The sequence below is a fragment of the Dermacentor silvarum genome, chromosome 2 (assembly GCF_013339745.2).
Source record: "Dermacentor silvarum isolate Dsil-2018 chromosome 2, BIME_Dsil_1.4, whole genome shotgun sequence".
Classification (NCBI taxonomy): domain Eukaryota; kingdom Metazoa; phylum Arthropoda; class Arachnida; order Ixodida; family Ixodidae; genus Dermacentor; species Dermacentor silvarum.
In genome coordinates, this window is record NC_051155.1 from 167,941,556 (window position 1) to 167,960,668 (window position 19,113).

The 19,113-nt window shown below is 45.7% G+C and overlaps 2 protein-coding genes across 4 annotated transcripts in view; both read right to left on the reverse strand.

Moving 5' to 3' along the window:
* Window positions 1-17,851, reverse strand: part of LOC119442063 (amine oxidase [flavin-containing] B) — a 70,376-nt gene extending 52,525 nt beyond the window's left edge. Inside the window, exons 1-7 of the mRNA XM_037706781.2 lie at window positions 17,698-17,851; window positions 16,847-16,943; window positions 16,355-16,466; window positions 14,489-14,586; window positions 11,884-11,995; window positions 11,058-11,120; window positions 7,633-8,138 (exon numbers count right to left, since the gene is read on the reverse strand). Of these exons, the coding sequence (XP_037562709.2) occupies window positions 7,983-8,138; window positions 11,058-11,120; window positions 11,884-11,995; window positions 14,489-14,586; window positions 16,355-16,466; window positions 16,847-16,943; window positions 17,698-17,842 (783 nt within the window). The 5' untranslated portion in view covers window positions 17,843-17,851 and the 3' untranslated portion in view covers window positions 7,633-7,982. The remainder of the gene's footprint in view (window positions 1-7,632; window positions 8,139-11,057; window positions 11,121-11,883; window positions 11,996-14,488; window positions 14,587-16,354; window positions 16,467-16,846; window positions 16,944-17,697) is intronic.
* The window catches only part of LOC119442062 (amine oxidase [flavin-containing]-like), a 165,934-nt gene that overhangs the window by 52,387 nt on the left and 94,434 nt on the right, over window positions 1-19,113 (reverse strand). The window lies entirely within an intron of this gene.

Genomic DNA, 19,113 nt, shown 5'->3' on the forward strand with positions numbered 1-19,113 from the left:
GAATTCGATGGCCTTGATGCAGCCAATCAGAGGGGTCGTATTGTCCACAGAACTCCGCCTGTGATATCATATCTCCGAAGCAAGGACGAGGCAATCTGGAAACAGGGGTTGCACACTCCTTCCACGAAAGTCGTCGACTTGGCTTCTTGCTTTACGTGATGGTCATCTTGCTAGGGTCGGGAGAGTGACTTTCGTGCTGGTCCCCGCTTCCACGAAGGGCGCCGGTAGGGTTTTGGTTGCTTCTAAGTGAGCTTCTTCGGCCACGCGTAACAGCCGGTGTCGGGCCGCGTCGCCAGGTAGGCGGCCGCTGATGAAAGGGCCTGCCTCGATGGAAACAACCAAAGAATGCGTCCTGCCGATTCAGGACGCAACATATGCGAAATGAGAGCTGCAGGACTATATAGACGAATGAATTACGAGTTTATAAGGAGACTCCCGTTAAGACAGACACTATTAAGCCAATTTTTTTTTATATGAGGAACAAAATGTGAACACTTGGTTTCTCATTAGACGCAACGAAAGAAGAAAGAAATAAAGAAAACACAACATATGTGTAGATTCCACACGCATCTTGGAATCTGTGTGAAACGAAGCTTTAGTGAAGATGTTAATTAAATGCGATGCGTCTTTGGTATCATCCTATGCAGCGTGTAATGTCATGCAATGTTTACGGACTGCATCGTTGACAATTTATGCGAAATGTGAACACAAATCAGGCAAATATGCAGTGTGAGATGTTGGCGCAGCGATGAATGATGCCTGTTATAGGAAGATTCGTGATGAGAGGTGCGTACACGACGCACCTCTAGATACATTTAGGGATTCTATATTCTTGTGTTACAGTGGCACATACCCCCTTCTGGGCGATATATCGACCGTGAGTGTCGCATGCCCAGTGGACCATGTCCAATGGCCCAAGAAGGGGGCAGCCCACATATACCAAGTGACTTTTTGTAGGTTTTTATTTTTATAGCTTACATAACTTTTAAAAAATGTCTGCGGTGGATAGCACAATTGTAATCCTTGAACTAGATTGCTAGAAGAGGCAGACATTACTTGCGCAATAAATCCAAATGCATAATTGACCAATTAACAAAAATTTAGATAGCATACGAGGGTTTTTTACCCATGTGCCTTCTAAGTCCACGTGTTACGTGAAGCCATCGGGCAAAAAAAAAAAAAAAAAAAAAAGGGGATGTTCCCTATCCGCCCACCATGGCTCTGAGTGGCGCTAGCCAACAATTCCATGGCCAGATCTAGTAAACATAAAAAAAAAAACTGCTGGCTCTCCCGTAATTGTGAGTAGATGTAAGTATGAATGGGGCTACCGGCAACCGGCAAAGCAGATCGGTGCCACCACGCAGGCCTGAAAGCTTGCTGAGCCGAAATGAACCTCTTTTGAACTGAACCTCATTGCAAGTCTCGTCTCGGCTAAAGAACTATCCGCGGCGCGCCGGACGCTGGTGACCTGGTCATGCAGCGTGGCGCCATCTCTCAAAGGAAGCGGCGCAGAACCCGCGCCGCGGAACTCGCGGACCGCTGGCGTTGAAAAGAGCACAGGCAACCCTGTCCCAGCGCCAAAAGATGACAATCAAGTGTATGGTGCACCATAGGCGCCGACTACGGGAGGAGGGGCTCTGGAGTTCGATCCCCCTCCAGAGTTTTCCGAGGGGAACCCCCCCCCACCCTACTCTTACAATGTCATTACCAGAGTCCTCTTATCCAAACCGTTTATGGTTTCTTTTGAGTTGCCTCTACATTTTCCCTTAAAACGTTATTGTGGCTAAAAGCTAACTGCATCATTGTTGACGCGGACGTGCACGGCTTTTATTCATAATTTCGCTTTATTTCTGAAAATCCTGGCAATAGGAAAACAAGCGCATTAGAAACACCAACGGCGGCTCCCTCATCTGTATTTTTTTCACTTCAACATGTTATTTTAATTTCCAGTGTGAACACCATGCACAGACACATTATATTTCAATGTGTACACAGGAGAAAATTTATGATATTTTGAAAGAGAAAGAGGTGGCCAACTAACAATTATTTCTAATGATATACGGATAGCCTATATGTCTAGAGACTCAATATGTTGCTGTATCTTCAACTCGCTAAAAATTGCTTTGCGCACTTTTTTTACTCTGAAAAAGACCTGCAGACTTGACCCTTTCGGCAGAGTCTTTTATCAACGGTGTGTGAAATGCACGTGAATGATATATGTCTTAGCATTGCTTCTCTTTCCAGTAGGTAATGCTAGCGACTCATGAAAAAAAAAAACTTATAATAATTTACAAAATTTATTGGGGATGGAAACATCGCAACGTGCACGCAGAGGCCATAAATATATATAATTAACTTAGTAACCGAAGTGAGGCCAAGCAGGATTCACTCTAAATCAGAATCAATAGCAGTCAGGCGCAGCAGAGCCTGACTGCTATATATTGGACTCAGAAAAAAAAAAAATAAAGAGGCTGCAGTTTTTCCGGAAAGACGAAGCAGTATTAATGATAGCGAAGCATAAGACAATTACACGAAACATATTCTTCCCGTATAAATCCGTGGAATTAAGTGCCGCACCCCCAACTTGAAAGCAAATATATATATTTTTTTAAATCCCACCGAGAAGCAGTCGCTTTCAGCGCGATTCCGATCGCGCTCCACTGCGAATTTTCCTGCGCAGTGTACTTTCGCGCGTCGCAACTATATATATATATATATATATATATATATATATATATATATATATATATAAATAAAGTCGGTTATAACTTGAGAAGACAGGAGAGGCGCCCCGCCCTGACCACTGAAGCGCAGCAGCCGATTTCCACCGCGACTAAAGAAATAGTCCCGCTGACCCGACACGGCCCAGCTCGAAGCGCGGGCTGCCATGTCCCCCGTCGGCGGGGTCACCGGCCGTCCGGCTCATGACATCAGTCTAGAGTTTGCACGCCCATTGGTGGATGCTCGTGTGCATCCGCCTTTGAGGGGCAAATGCCGCTGCCTTCTAAAGTTGTACACGACTATAGATGGCGAGAGGAGGCGATCGCGGAGGTTTACGGCGGATTTCATACTCGTTGTTATAAAAATTTCATAAAATGACCCGGTCCCTTGTAAGGCTCGTCAAAATTGCGGTAAATAAGTGCGGCCCTCACACGTGTCTGTACGTTGGTTATATCGCCTATATTGTAGTAACATTTACCCACTAATTAAAATTACAAAGATCGTGCAATGCACGGACCATGTAAACCTGTAAATATCCCGCTAGATGACCACGAGCAGTCGCTATCACAACGCTGGCATTATGATGAACGCCGGCAGCGGGGTCGAACGGTTCGTACAGCCATGCGATTCACCGTGACTCCGAAAATTAGATTCATCATCATCTGCATATTTTTATGCCCACTACAGGACGGCTTGTGCCAGCGATCTCCAATCACCCTTGTTTCGACTTAGGCTATGCGATCTGCAACACTTGGGGCGCGGAAAAACCTAAGAAGGAAGACAGCGCGCATGAAGTTAGCAGCCATTCCTGCTCGCCCTTGATCATGAAACTATGGCGTTATGGAATCACGCTATACTTATGGTAATAATTCTAGTCATAAGCTGTGTTCAGAAATTGTTACATATCGTTTAATGTTTATATATGTTATGTCTCACCTTCTCAATAACTGACCTTTCGTCAGGAAAAGATTTCTTGATTGTATCTTTTGTATTAAATATTTTACAAGGCGTTACATTGCTTTTTCATAGATGTGTACTTGTGCGACTTAATAAGTTCAAAACACATGCATCTCCCTTACGTGTTTAACTGAATCCGCCTGTCGCGTGGCTCAACCAAGCGACGCCGGTCTCTTGGCGGTGCGGGGACTCTGGCTGTAAAACTGAATTGTCTCCTACTCTGAGGTCTTGCAAATACTCATATAAGCTCGTCACTTCAGTGAACAATGTTTCGAGGTCACACGCAGTTTCCAGTGCAACTGTTATTAAAGGTTGCATACAGGTTGCATACATGCATACATGGGTGGCGTTCGGAAAGCTGATCATGCCCCAGCCCCCTCCCCCCGGAAAAATGAAAACTTTCCGCCTATGTGGTGCTCTGTATCTGCCTTTTGAACTTCGGTATTTTAAATGACAAGTTAAACTTCAGCGTACAAGAAGTTCCAGCTTGAGTGATATTGTGAACAAATATTATGAGGAAATAGGAAGCAATATTTTGTTTTGTAACTTGTTTGGACAGTAACTAGCGTATGTAATGCGGTCCTGTACAAGAAGTTGGGGGTCAGAGACCGCATTTTCTTAAGTTTTGACTGGTTGTCCGAAAGATCTCGTTTTGCTCTCGCAATGATGCCCGGATGTTCTCGCAGGTTCTCGTTTCGTTCTCGCGCCCATTCTCGGCTCTGGATTTTAGCTCAAGGTCTCTTGAAGGTCGCCGACAACGGGAGCGAAAAGCATCTCATGCTTAATACCCAAGTAAGTGGACGGATTGAAAGCCGTCGCCGTAGCACAATTGGGAGTGAAACGCACGCGTAATACGGAGTTTGTGGGCTCGGCTCCCACCGACAGCAAGTTATCTTTTCGTCTACTTTCATTTCCCTTTTCTTTATTATTTTGTACATTGCAATTTCAACCACAGCTAACTTCCCCGATGCTTTTCTTGGCTTCACTGTCTTCTGGCTTATATATATAATGTAAATCTCAGCATAAACTATAAATTTGCTATATATTTGAATAACATACAAGTGTATCTTTAGAAAAGCCATATTGAAAAACTGAACAACTATCTTACAATAGAAATGGAGGGAATTTCTTTATCCGATTAAGGGGAAAATGGCTTCGGAGGTTGGCAGCACTGAAGTCACTGTACTTGGGAGTGAGTACGCCGACCTGTGCAGTGTGATCATAATTATCTTTCAAGCGTAAAATAATTTGAATGACATGTGATTTTGAAAAGAGAATTCGTTCTGAATTCCTTTCTAACATGCGAGTTTTCGACAAACTGTACAACCCCATAATTAAAACGGTGATGTACCTTTTGACCTCCCCACAACTGTATTGCATATATATGCAATCCAGTTGTGAGGAGTTTTGGTCTCAGCATATATATGCAATCCAGTTTTGGTCTCAGCATATCCAGCATATGCTGAGACCAAAAGATGCGTTGTGAGCTTACTCTCTGAGTTTACATAATGCGTTGAACTGATTTCATTCAAGATAGCATCTGAAAAAAAAATCGGCAGAACTCATCTCACTGACGACTATCGACAGTAATGCGTTTAGTATTGATTCAATATAGCGACGCAACATATTGCCGCCGTGGAAACGGGGTTATGCATGAGACATATGTACTGCATCGGGATCGACTCCTCTTTCGCGCTTCCCTAAGAACACTCGGCGCCATCTAGTGGAGCCGCCGCGAAGCCTACGCGTGGCCTCCGAAATGCATGGCGCGCCGGAGAAAAACGCGTAATGTGGCAACCAGGCTTCTCTCTCGCGCTTCTTTCTGCACACACTACGCCATCTGGTGGCGCTGCCAAGACGAATGCGCGCCGGTGCCTGCGAACGCTGCTGAGAATCGTTCCCTCACTTTCCACGCCCCCAGTGGCACGTACTAAGTGACCCAAGTTGGCGATATCTTCATTGAAGAGCGGCACATATTCACTGCATTCATGGCATAGCTCGCCGAGCGTTGGCGTGAAAGGCGTTCACTCAAAAGCGGCACATACGTATACCCAGTGCATTTGTGGCGCTGCCTACTAAAGCGTCAGGTTGTTGTTTTTGAGGAACCCTTGTGACGTGGGTTAGATTCCACCCAGCATCGGACAAACTTAAAGAATCGTTATCGTCATTGCAGAGCGTCACATTCCCAGTGGCACATACTATGGTTACCCAAGTCAGCGTCAAAGACGTTCACTGAAGAGCGGCACCCACACCGGCACATAGCCAGTGATCCAATCAGGTACCAAGAAGGTTCATTGAAGACCAGCACAGAACCGAGTGGCACATTCCAAGTCGGTGTCGAACAGTATCATTGAACAATGGAACCTGCCCAGCCCCGCATCTACAGTGACCCACGTCGGCGTGAAACAGGTTCGTTGAAGAGCGGCACATATGTACGTATTGCCACATACTCAGTGACCCAAGGTGGTCCGAGGGTTTGTTTTGAACCCTGTTCCCTTAGCACAGCAGCCCATTCGACCATGAACTACCCAGTGACCCAGGTAAGCGGGAAAGCGATTAGATACAAGCATATATAGATGTATGGATACATACACACAGATAGGTAAACCCCGAAAAGCGCGTGAAGTACCCTAAGAATGCTAACGCTTTAATATAAGATTCCTTCTCTCGTGGTCACCCATGGACCAACCCATAGGATGCTATGACGTTTTGCTGCTGAGCACGAGGTCGTGGGTTCGACTTCCTTGCCGTGGCGCGGCTGCATTTCGATATGGGCTGAATGAAAAAAAAATGCTCCTGTACTGTAGGTGGACGTTAAAATATCGCAGGTGGTCGAAACCCCCTACGGCATCCCTACTAGAGCGTGTGTTGTTTTATTACATCAAATATCATTTTTAAAACCCACGGACAAGCCACGGCCACACCTGACTCAACTGCAATCAGCCTATTACACAGACTGCTAAACGCCTACGGACCCACGACACAGTTGAAGGAAATACCTCTTCCAGAGACAAGTGCTGAGTACGACGAGTGGGTTTGACCGGTAGGCAGCCTAGAGGACCGTCATGCGGCCCTGGAATCTCTCCTGGCTTTTGCCAAGGAATCCCAGCCCTTACACTGCTTTATTCTCCTCCAAGCAGCGCGTAATTTCCAAGACACCATACTATTTTTCCTTTTCCCCTTCATCGTAATCGCCAGCCATAATTTGCAAAATAAAACATTTATTTGTTCAATCAATGACGGAAGCTCACCCATATCTTTGCGGTACAAAGGACAGAAACGACATAGCATGCACCGATCAATGTGTGGTTGGCATGTGCAAATAACATTGCTAATGAAAGTTATAGCAGGTTGGAAATGTGGCACCAGGACAAGACCTGGTACTTGGCACCACTGCAGTTGAGTAAAACTAGTTCCCAGCGCTTTGGGCTGGGAACTGGGCTCTGCGTCTTCCCAATGGTTGGTACTCGCAGCCACGTATAGTGTGTGTGAAATAAAGTGCTCGCGCCGACTCGGTGCCATGGAACTTGCGGAGTTTTTTCGGGAGCAGGTTTGAGCAGGCGTCTGCGGCTTCAAGGCTTTCTTTCTTTTCATCCCTTAACCCCCATCGCTGCGTATAGGTAGCAGGACTCCCTACTTTTCCTTCCTCACCTCCTTCGAACGGTACGGTTATGCATGCGGTTTAATGTGGCAAACATGTGCCACCTGTCATACCAACAGCCGTCCAAGAATTTTCAACCATATTCCATTCAAATTTCAACAGTCGGGGCAGCCATCCTTCAAAACCCGTCCCACAATGTATCAGACGTCGGAACAGTACGCCACGTATCTCATCCATTAGAGCAGAACCGGCCCCAGCCGATACAGCCGTCTGGAGAGCCATATTCCTCAACTGCACCAACTGTACTATTACTGAGCTGTAACAGAACGCCAATCCAGTACCGTGTGGCATACCTACAAGTGCGTCACTGAAGTGGTGCCATTGTGCATGCGCAGAAGAGTCGGACACAAGGTGGTGCGCGAGTGCGTTGCTGTCGAGCCTTTTCCGCAAATGGTGTACTAGTGCAAGATTTGCAGTCTGCCATAACTGTGTACGTGTATACTGTTTCGAAAGTGCCTCACTCGCCAAGCATGCAGCATCGACCACTATCGAAGTAACGTCGCATATCTGACTGGCACCGAGGAGGCAACAAAGACGAAGTTATTTGCCGGTGAATTCGCCATCTGGTCCGGTGGTGATAAGGCTCCCATGGTCTGCCATGTGTCACGAAGGTGCTTCTTTGCTAAATGCCCTCTAAGCCGGTCTATGACCCCCGCACGGCGTTGACTGCCTTCCAGACACCGTAGGCCACCACACAAGCGACGCCGGACGCGGCGAGGGCTCCTGTGGCGGCGACGAGCAGCACGTGAGGAGGGTGCCGCTCCAGGAAGGACAACTCGAACGGCCGCGCTTTCGCACCCTGCAACATGCGAAGAACCATGCCGTTAGGTACCATTGAACGGCATCGCCAAATAAGTTGACGCTTGAGGCTGCCAATAGTGGTTCTAAGCCGTAAAATCAGCGTATTGCCAGCTAGAAATAATTATTACCAGCTGAAATTTTGGTTATAAACAGGAACAAGCGTATTGCCCACACTGGTTTCTGCATTGCCTAGACGCAGGTATAGTATGATCAAGTAGATGGCCAAACGTCTACATTTTATTACGGAGTGGAATCACGTTTGGGTATACAGTACTCGTGCACCACGGCTCTTGTTTCGCTAACCACCTGGAATCCGTTTTAACAGGAACAACATGACAGTATAACCACTGGTTGAATAGCCTTTGAAAATAGCCAAGAGGTGAATAGCCTTTGAAAAAGTGAGTGCACGTGTGATTTATTTGGATGAAATTAGAAATGTTGCCGACATCTCCACAAACAATAAATTGTTGTATGACCAGAGGACGATAACATGAGATCATATTTCACAAACTCGATTATAAACAGACAACAGAGAAAAAGAATTAAGAAAACAGCAACAAAACGGCACGTTCTGCAGCTCCTGCAAATAGAGATAAGTCAGTCAGTCAAATCAATCGAGTAATGCAAACTAAATAAAAAAGCACGCAGATAAGGAAGTGCCATGTGTTAATACATAGATAAAATAGCAGTTTCATTAAGTATTTTATTATTTATTACTATTAGTATTTATTAAGGTTATTAAGTATTTTAGTGCACATCACTGTAATGACCCGTTACTTCATGGCCCAAACAACTTATATACACTAGTTGGAAGGACGGTCATCAAGGCGACTGGCGGCCGACCTTGTAGTGACGCTTGCGTAGCTCGGTCGGTGTAGTTGCAGAATAGTAAGAGAGATGGTGCGAGTGTTGCGCTTATAACTCCACCAAACGGCGGGGTTAGTCGGGTGCCAGAGGGAGTAGCCTCTTTCTATTTAGCTTGGGGTCAGCGGAGGGCTGCAGAAGATAGCACCAACCTGTCCTTTTCTCATAACGAACTACTTAGTAGTCAGCGGAGCGCGCGCACTTGTCGCGTGCCTGTCGGCACGCTCTGCGGCATTTGCAACCGCTGTGAGAGTACGCCACGCCGCCCCACGCCTTTTGCGCTAACCTAACCTAACCTATATAACCTATCGTGGGCGACACACACGCAAAGGCAATAATCCTCACTGCGTGACATCAGAGCGTCTCCGGCGGCGCTTCAGCCAATCCTGTTCAACCGCGGTTGCTATAGGGCGCTGTACCATCTAGATTTTTAATATACGCCACCGGGATGGACGAACACATGGTTCGAACGCGCCACCCTTCGCGTGACTGCTTCACGCGAATGATTAGGCGTTGGTGCCTGGCATGGGGCGAACATATTCGCTCGATATCCCGTCGCGGAGAGTCTGATTTCCTCGATATGTCGCGCGCGGCCATCGGCATGTTCTATTGGTAGCAATTCAGCTGGTTCTATTGGTTTATAAAAGGTGCAATAACTGCTCTTTCGATTGCTTGCACCGCTGTGTTGTCGTTCCTTTATCCCAGGAGTGCGAATGAGACCCGCAACCTCAAAGCATATCTTTGCTGTTAAAAACATATAGGGTATCATATGAGAACGTGTATACGTTCTTCCACGAGTGGCCGCAAGCGTAACAAGGTATATAGATGAACGACATACGTGATTCAAAAAGCTGCATGTACACGTGACTTACAAGCTGAGATGATGAGTGAGGTAGTCTGTGTCTGCAGCACCAGCAGAGATCGGAAACTGCAGCTGGGGGTCAACTTTATACAATAGACTTCATAATATTGGCATCAAATCGAGAAACTTATAGGCTTGTTATGATTTTAGCATCAACTCCCGTGAATTGAGTTAGTATGACAGGAGAAGAATTTTATTAATCTCTAGCCAGTTGGTCGAATTCAGTGTTTGTTGCGATACCGACATCTCCAAGAGGAATCAATTGCAGCTTAATTCCTTTGATACCCTGACGATACAGCGGCAAGCGGCCTTTCCCGTACTGTGAAATTGCCCCAAACGTGGCGGCCAGCAACATTGCTAAAATTACAAGTACTGAGCAGCCGGTGAACAGCGATTGGTTTCATGCGTTAAGTACGATGGAAAGAAATGCACGGAAGCAAGAATAGCGCACTAGCCATGCGTTAATCAGCATTTTTATAGCGATGCGTGAGCCGCCACATTTTTGGTGTCAATGTTTAGATTGCAGGAAAGCCAGCCTGGGACTTGGTTAAAGGGTCCGTTACACGGGGTAAAATAGAAGCAGGGAAGGGGGAGGGGAAGAGAGAGATGTTGTTCGCGACTTTGCTAACAATGAACGACCGATGACACAAGTCATTGATGATTTTCCATTGTTCGTTCGCCCAGTTGCCGCACGCACATGATACTTCGAACAGTTGCCGTAAGATTTATGAACACGGTGATAACTGGTCGAGACAATTAAAGATCGGCTCGCTAGCATCTGTGGCTACGTTTATGCGTCAAACCGACAAAGGCTGGTCGAGTGGGCTTGTCGGTACGAAAACCAGTAATCGGGTTCATGTAAACGATAGTGGGTCGGGCCGAGCGAGCGAAGAAGTGAGTTCGATCGACCAACCCGCCCAAGCCGTTTGGTAAGATTAAACTAATATAGTACACTATAGGCAACATGCATATAAAACCAGTCGGGTCAGGCTGAGTCCGCTCGACTTCCGAGTTCTGACTCGATCCGCTCAAGTCGAGTTGACGTTAACGAAGTTAACGATCCCGACAAGCATATCTTGATCCGATAATCCGTCTCGACCTCCTGTTGTCGTGTTGAGCTCCTTGATATACTAGTGCAAGAACCGCGAACCCCCATTGTCATTTCATAACTGCGATAACATACGTACACACCTTGAATTCCGGTTCTTCCACCCAGATCTGGTCTTTTCGTATCATTTTCATCGCACAAAGGACCTGGTTGTGAGGACAAGAAAAAAAAAAAAACAGTATAGTTGTAACGGCCGCGCACAACGGCTGAAACTGTATGGATGTGTAGTTTATTTTGTATTGTTTTTTTACTTATTTAGTGATACTGTCGACCTAGCACTCCTAAATTTAAAGTGAAAAGGGTTTATACGGCCGACAGTGTTTCTGACACTGTACCACGCTCACTATCTTCGCATATTCTGAAGAGCGCTGCCCGCCGTACATTGCGTATACTTCTAATCATCCAGTGCCGATCGAGTCAAACAAAATCTCGCGATAGTGAAACTACCTCCAAAAGTGAACACCCGAGAATACCGCCCCTGGTGCTATTCATGCTGGCAAAAGTGAAAGTATCCCCGAAATTAAGTGATCGTCCGAGCAAGCCATGCCCTGCCCTATCGTAAATGCAGTGCCTATAATCTACATCTAGGAGTAGATGTACTGATGCACTCCTAGATTCTACATCTAGGAGTAGATGTACTGATGCACTCCTAGATTCTACATCTAGGAGTAGATGTACTGATGTACTCCTATAATCTACATCTTGGAGTAGATGTACTGGTGTACTCCTAGATTCTACATCTAGGAGCAGAAAGCTATTGCCGCTTGCGATTCCGTATTCGACACCCACATCTTTCGAATATTTGATCTGACTAAAAAATTTGGCCGTCGACAGTCTCGGCACTCCTATAATATTCTCACAGCCGGTGTGGACGTTGCATGTGTCGTACAAGAGCAGCATATTACGCACCTCCCTGGCAGCCCTCTCTCCAGCCTGCACAGCACCGTTCATGTAGCCAGGCCACGAGGTTGCCGTCTCCGTGCCCGCGAAGTACACCAGGCCGAACGGCTCCCGCAGGGTCCTGCACGGAATCGTGATCGCTCTGGTGCACTGATTCGTGACTTAGTTCGTCCACACTCAGGTCATTAACCCTCATTCCATAGCCACAGGGTGCAGGGAGTGATTTGCGAAGGATATGGATACAGGCAGACGTGAATAACGTGTATAGATACGTTGGGGGTGGCTGCATACCTGAATGAAATATTGGTGAGGGAGTGTGAGTCTCAGTTGCTTATTAGTCGTGGTCTATGGCATATTTGGGCACTGAACTGTCGTATATCTCAAAATTTTAACGGAGAGAAAGCAGCTAAAGAAATTAAGCAAAATAACCATAGAGCGAGCGAGCTGATTGCATGGCAAGGAAATTGCCATGCATTCATTGCACGTATTGAGCTACAGAAAGCTGTGTCGGGAGTTTTACATGTCGCTCTACAATTTTCTCATTGCCACTTTTAATCTACTATTTGAGAAGTTGATTGTTTAATTAAGACTAATCATGTAATTAGGCGTAATACAAAAAATAATCCGAGTATCTCCAAGCGACGACAAACAACACTACTTTGGTTCTGTCAAACTACGTGGCCATTTTCATATGTTTAATGTTTGGCTCAAGTTACGTGGGACACCCGGTATACGTACATCCCGAAAGGTGAAAAAGGAACAAAAATAAAGAACAGCGAAAAATTAAAAATCTTCTTCGAAGAAAACCCTTTGGGTAAGTATTTTTTTTTTCTTATTTGCATTATTTTTTGCTCTCGGTTTGTATTAAGTGGTCGCGCTGTTTTGTTCGCACGGTTGTTTTGAAAGTTTCTTTATAATGCTGTGTTGTTTCGACTCATTTGTATTTACGAGTAATGTAATAGTACTAAACACACACACGCACGCACACGCACGCACGCACACACGCACGCACGCACGCACAGGCACGCACGCACACCTTGTGTGTATATATGTCTGTGTTCCAGTTAATTTTGTTCTTCAATGCATAAAGCGACGTTTTGTTAAGAACTTAACTGGAACGCCAATGCATTTCTCCGCAAAGTTCGGGAATTAATATATCGAAACTGGCGTCATCCCGAGAATTCGTTCCAAGTGGATCCGCCTTGTGAACTCCACGGCTACAATTTGTAAATTGCAATATGGGTCATCAGGTAATTAGTTAAAACTTAATTAGTGAATTTCGGTTAATTACTCGATTATGCATTTCAATTTCTTGTGCACGTAATGTCTGCCTCTTCGAGTTGACCAGCTCATTAATTAGAATTGTGCTATCTGCCACAGGGAACCTTTAAGAATTTTTTTAAGTGTTCGCTGAAACATCCTGTATATACACCCCGCACCTCCACCACTTGTGAGACGTCGACCGATGTGATGCCTTTATTTCCGAGCAGCCGCCCGAAGCAGAGACGAAGCACCGCGCGAGATATATATATATATATATATATATTGAACGAGCAGAAAGGGAACCGAAGGGCCCGATTTTTATTAATCATATCATAAGAAGCCAACAAACAATGACACCAAGGACAATATAGGGGAAATTACTTGTACTTACTAATTGAATTAAACAAATGATAAATTAATGGAAATGAAAAGGGATGAAAAAACAACTGGCCGCAGGTGGGGAACGATCCCACGTCTCCGTATTACGCGTGCGATGCTCTTACCATTGAGCTACCGCGGCGCCGTTTTCCAATCCAGTTTCTGGGGTATTTATGTTTTACAACTAGAACTAACCCTGGGAGTGTTAGCCAGAGCCACCACTCACAAACCCATTTTCATTTCCAATAATTTATCATTTCTTTAATTAAATTAGTAAGTACAAGTATTATCCCGGCCACGGCGGCCGCATTTCGCTGGGGGCGAAATGCGAGAACACCCGTGTACTTAGATTTAGGTGCACGTTAAAGAACCCCAGGTGGTCCAAATTTCCGGAGTCCCCCACTACGGCGTGCCTCATAATCAGATCGTGGTTTTGGCACGTAAAACCCCATAATTTCATTTTAAGTACAAGTATTTGCCCTATGTTGTCCTTGGTGTCATCGTTTGTTGACTTCTTATGATATATATATATATATATATATATATATATATATATTTCACCTCGGTGCATGATAGCTGGAACACTGGTATTATGACAGCGCGACAGAAGAAACACAGAAAAGATATCCACAGGACGAGTTATCGTTTCTGTGTTTCGTCTGTCGCGCTGTCATAATACCAACGGAACCATATCAACTAGCGCAGTTTTCCACCTTGCTGAAGCTGGCACACCCTGTATAGGAGTGTATAGAAATTAAAACACAGGTCTCTTCATGAGACAAGGTGTAGCCGGCGCTGTAGGGTGCCTTGATGTCTTTCTCGCCCGCCGACGGAGCAGCCGCGGGAGAGAAGGACATTCCAGAGAAGGACTTCCAGAGGAGGAAAGAAACAAGGAGAGCCACAGAAAATCTCAAAGAGCAGCCACAGTTGGAAACAAATAAAGTAACGAAGAAGTAAACAGACACATTCTTACTTTCCGTATTTGCTCATGACCCCTGTCGGGAACGTGGACACGTAACAGCCGCCCGAGTACTGCTCCTCGAGCCAGTTCTTCTCTTCGAAGTGCACAGGCTGCAGTGGAATGCGAAAGGGAGAGAGGGATCGAAAAGAAGAAAGAGAATGACGTCACGAATCTCACGAAATTTCACCATGCCATCCTTCTCAGTCTCGCATGCAAACTCTCCCACTTTCTTCCTGCACACAAACATACTTACGACTCCAGCTATACCTCTTGATTTCATCTAACGGTCAGCCACTTAGCGGGATAAACGCTCATTCTGAAAAAAATAAAGTGTTTAACGACCAGATAACCACGCCTATTGTATATGTGGTATACCGGAAAGATACTAAATATAGTGCTATTAAGTAGTGAAATTATATGGGCGGGATACACCACGAACGAACACCTATAAGCACGTTGTGCGATCTGGCGCGTGATTTCACGCAGCTAATTAACAAGACCGTCGCCACTGTGTACTCCGTGAATGAGTAAGAAACAATGCGATGGTCATATATTACTTCTTAGCTTGCTTAACGTCTAACACAATATTTCTTGTTGTCCTGTAAACCTTCAAGCGAACTTTTTTTTTAAATTTTTCGCTGAGTAAATTGTGTGAAGTTTGTGCAATAGGTTCACGCATCATTGCACTTGAATGTACTTGTCACTAAATGATGCGGTATTTTGCCATCATCCCATGGATGAGGGTGTCAAAATGAAAATATTCCTGCGCTTGCTTGCGCTGATGCATACCTAAACACTTTGAATGACAGTATCAAGGATTGTCCAGACAAAACGATAACAGGTATACAGTAATAACATTTCCAGTTTTTCGAGTGTCGTTATAGATAAGCTGTGTTGTATTAGTGCGGGCTTTCTCCATGCTCGATGTTTAGGGTAATTGGAATCACAGTGAAGGAAGAGCTTGCCCGTACTTAATGTAACTGTGACATACACACTCTACTTTATTTTCGACATGGCACAGCTGTACAAAGTCACGACGAAACACAAGCCTACACTATACGTCTTTTCGCTATAGACTTACAGTGATAACACAGAGCTCCGACCAACTATGCACCCATCGATCATTGTTCTGAAACCGAATACCACTCATCCGAGAAAAAAAAAAAAGAAAATAAATTCACAGCCGTTCCACTACTGTGAAGATGGAAGCCAGCGAAGATGTGACTATGGTGGGTCTGCTGTAGTGAATATTGCTATAATGAATTTATATGTTATCATTATTGACTATATTGAGCGTCTTGGGCATGTTCGTCAAAGAGCAAGGACACCGGCGTCTTGTTTTCGCCCGGCGCGGTGGCCTAGTAGTGTGTTTGATGCGCCAAGTCCGCCTCATCGTCATAGACTAGCGTATGAGCCACAGCGTTCATAGCTGGGGCACACTGCATCGCATCGTCAGGGTTCTGAGGTCAGGATCCTGGAAGATGTGGGTAAACGAGCGTCCGTCCCATAGCGAGTGCAAAAGGTAACTGCTGATAACAGCGCGATTTCTACGTCACGTGACAAAGGGGCACAACGATTGGTGGCACGTACCAATGCCGAGTATCGCGACACTTGTGAAAGAGGCATCGGCGGTGGCAAGGTGTATAACAAGAGTCATCCATCATCCGTTTTGACACCTGTGCTAAGGCACAACTGGCGGGAAACCGACACGCACACGGAGCCAAACCACCACGCACATGCTGATGATGGTAGCTGATGATGAAGCAAATGCTGATGATGGTAGCTTTTTTCTACATGCGGACACAATCCTGGAGAACCTAGCCCTTAACAGTTTCACTGTAAAAAAAGATTTCGCAAGGTGTTAAGAACGCATCTTACGTTGTAGGCCGCTTCATGTTCGAAGGCTCTCGCCAAATCTGCAGATATGACTTTGGGCCTGATGTGCTTGGGTAATTCCAGTAGTCTCAAGGCCTTGTCACCAATGGCGAATCTGCCCGCATAAACAAAAAATAACGAATAAATAGGGAAAAGAAACAAAGAACACGATGGCGCTGTGCACTGCATGTGCCAAAAATTTTAGTCGAGACCTCTGCGTCTTTTCTCGCCTTTTTCCAGCTTCCTTCTTTCGTTTTGTTTTTCTTGATTACACATATGATGCACAAAAGGCTTCAGACGAGATGGCACGAACCAGTGCAAACACTAACTTGCTATCCGAATGTAAAATTTCTGCGTGATAAACAGATATCGGAGGCATGTATGACGCACAAGAAGATTCATACAAGAGGCTTCATAAAACTTTTAAAATACTTAGTATTACTTGTTTTCGCATGTTAAAAAATAATAATAATAAAATAACACCTTTGGCCTTACATTGTAAGAGCCGCAAGCGAGGATCCAGGTTTGCAGTCATCCGTGCTATGGGTGAAAGCCAGTTCGTCGTCGCTACAGGATACCATTCCACTGTAACCTGTCGAATTCAGCGCAGACAGCACAGAGGACAGGTATTCCCTATATGACCTCGTTCAAGAGATATGCATTTCGTTACGATTTTCGTACACCTCCATGTCACTATAGGTGTCGTGTAACTTGCGCAGCCATTCGCACTAAATTTGGTATTTAGGGTGTCCCAGCTAATTTAAGCCAAGCTCTCTAACTAATAAAAATAGAAATACAAAATGAAAATAAAAAAGACACCGCGGGTCTTGTAATTGTATCTCGCACTGTGTTCTCATAGTCTGTTTTTTTTTTTTTTTTTTGAACAGTTTGCCTAAAGTTAGTTTGGAACACCCTGTATATAGCATTAAGCTATAGCGATACTTTGTCGTCTGCTCACTCGTCCCGGTATCGCTTTTCACAGTATGATGCGAACTATGCGCATCAAGCGGTGACACTTTTTTTAAAGAGTCAAGGTGCACGCAGTGTCACATTGCGTTTCAATGGCATGAAGCGCTTCGAAGAATTCATCGCTAGAAAGTTAGTCCAGTGCTTTCAACTTCTTCTGCATTAAAACTCTGTGGAGACAAGCTGGTTGTCGAGCGACGAACTGAAGAAGTAAAGACATTTCCGACTGACGTCACGCATCGCAAGGTTGATTTTAGAGCGGCTGAATATTAAATTACCCCGCCTCCGTAATCTTGCCGAGCCCGCAGCATATCTGCGATGCGTGTATACGCTTCCTTTCGAAATCTAGCTCGCGTTCTGGCAAGGCGTCGTGCACATACCTATTTCCCTCCAGAAGGGCTTGGCATAGTAGATGTGCATCTTGCACACCGAGCCGACCGGCGTACGCTGTATGAGCTGGTTGCGCAGCGATGGCAGTGGCGGTTCGTAGTGCACTTTTAGCTGAATAGGTAACGGGATCGCCATGATGACGTAGTCAGCCTGCGGTATGTAGAGAGTCGAGATTTGTCGGTGTGCACAGCGGGAGACAGCGAGTCGCCACATCATCGTGAGTCACACGTACTGAAGAAAAAAAAAGAAATTTCAAAAAAGAAACATTCAAAAGATGGCTTTGGAATGAAGGTTTCGTTCTGACCTATTACCCCTGTTTAAGACGTACGGTCACCTGTGCATGCCTTACACTGTGTCCACTGCGCCAAGTCAACTTAAGATCCGTATACTAAGAGGGTGTTTTAATATGGTGAGAATGTAGTTTTCCGTCGGCTGCTGTTATACTTGCCTGGAACTCCCTGCCGTCGATGACGCCCACGACGACCCCCTTCTCGTCCTGCTGAAGGTCGCATACTTGGGCGTCGAACTCGACTTTACCTGTAGTAACCAATCGGATGTACAAAAGCGATCGCTGTAGTTTCACCGCATACAAAGGAGGGGTACGCCTCAGTAGCGCTTATGTTCAACCATGTTTACTTAACACGTAAGGTCAAACTACAGCTGTCAGAATTCAGACAAGCTGTCAGACTCCGTGCACAAATCGGCACTGAACTATCAAGTTGCGCGATGTCGACAGTCGGATGTTGTTGAGGTGCAGATACGCGCATCGGGAATAAAGAATGAAGTATTTCCCACCTTGCGATCGACCCGAAAAACGTGCGGAAATTACAGCAGGCCACCATTTTACCGTGAGATGTTTACCGGTGTATGAAGCTCGACGTTGTGCCTCTGGCCTAGGTACGACGTCGAGCGTGAACCTCTTCGAACAGCATTTAACCGGTATGGCTCTAGACCATTTTCAGAAATGAAGATCCTTGGACCATGGCAATGCATGCGCATCGATGGCGCGGAAAGCCACGAAAGCGTTATTGTAGCATCTCAAGTCGACAGGTCTTGTTTACCGTTTGATCGAGACTCGGTGCGCACCTTCAAATGCGCGCGAAACTGTGCTCTCTCTCTCTTCATCCCTATACCCCCTTCCTCATTGCATGGTAGAAAACCAGACGTGCGTCTGCATGGTAGAAAACCAGACGTGCGTGTGGTTAACCTCCCTGCCTTTTCTCTCTTCTGTTTCTCTCTCTCTCTCTCTTGCTTCATACAACATAGCGCCTCACAGCGGCAGCGCTTTGCTGCGCGCACTGCACAGCTGTCCTATACGTTATTAATACCCGCCGTGGTTGTTTAGTGGCTATGCATGGCGTTGGACTGCTAATCACGAGGTCGCGGGATCAAATCCCGGCCACGGC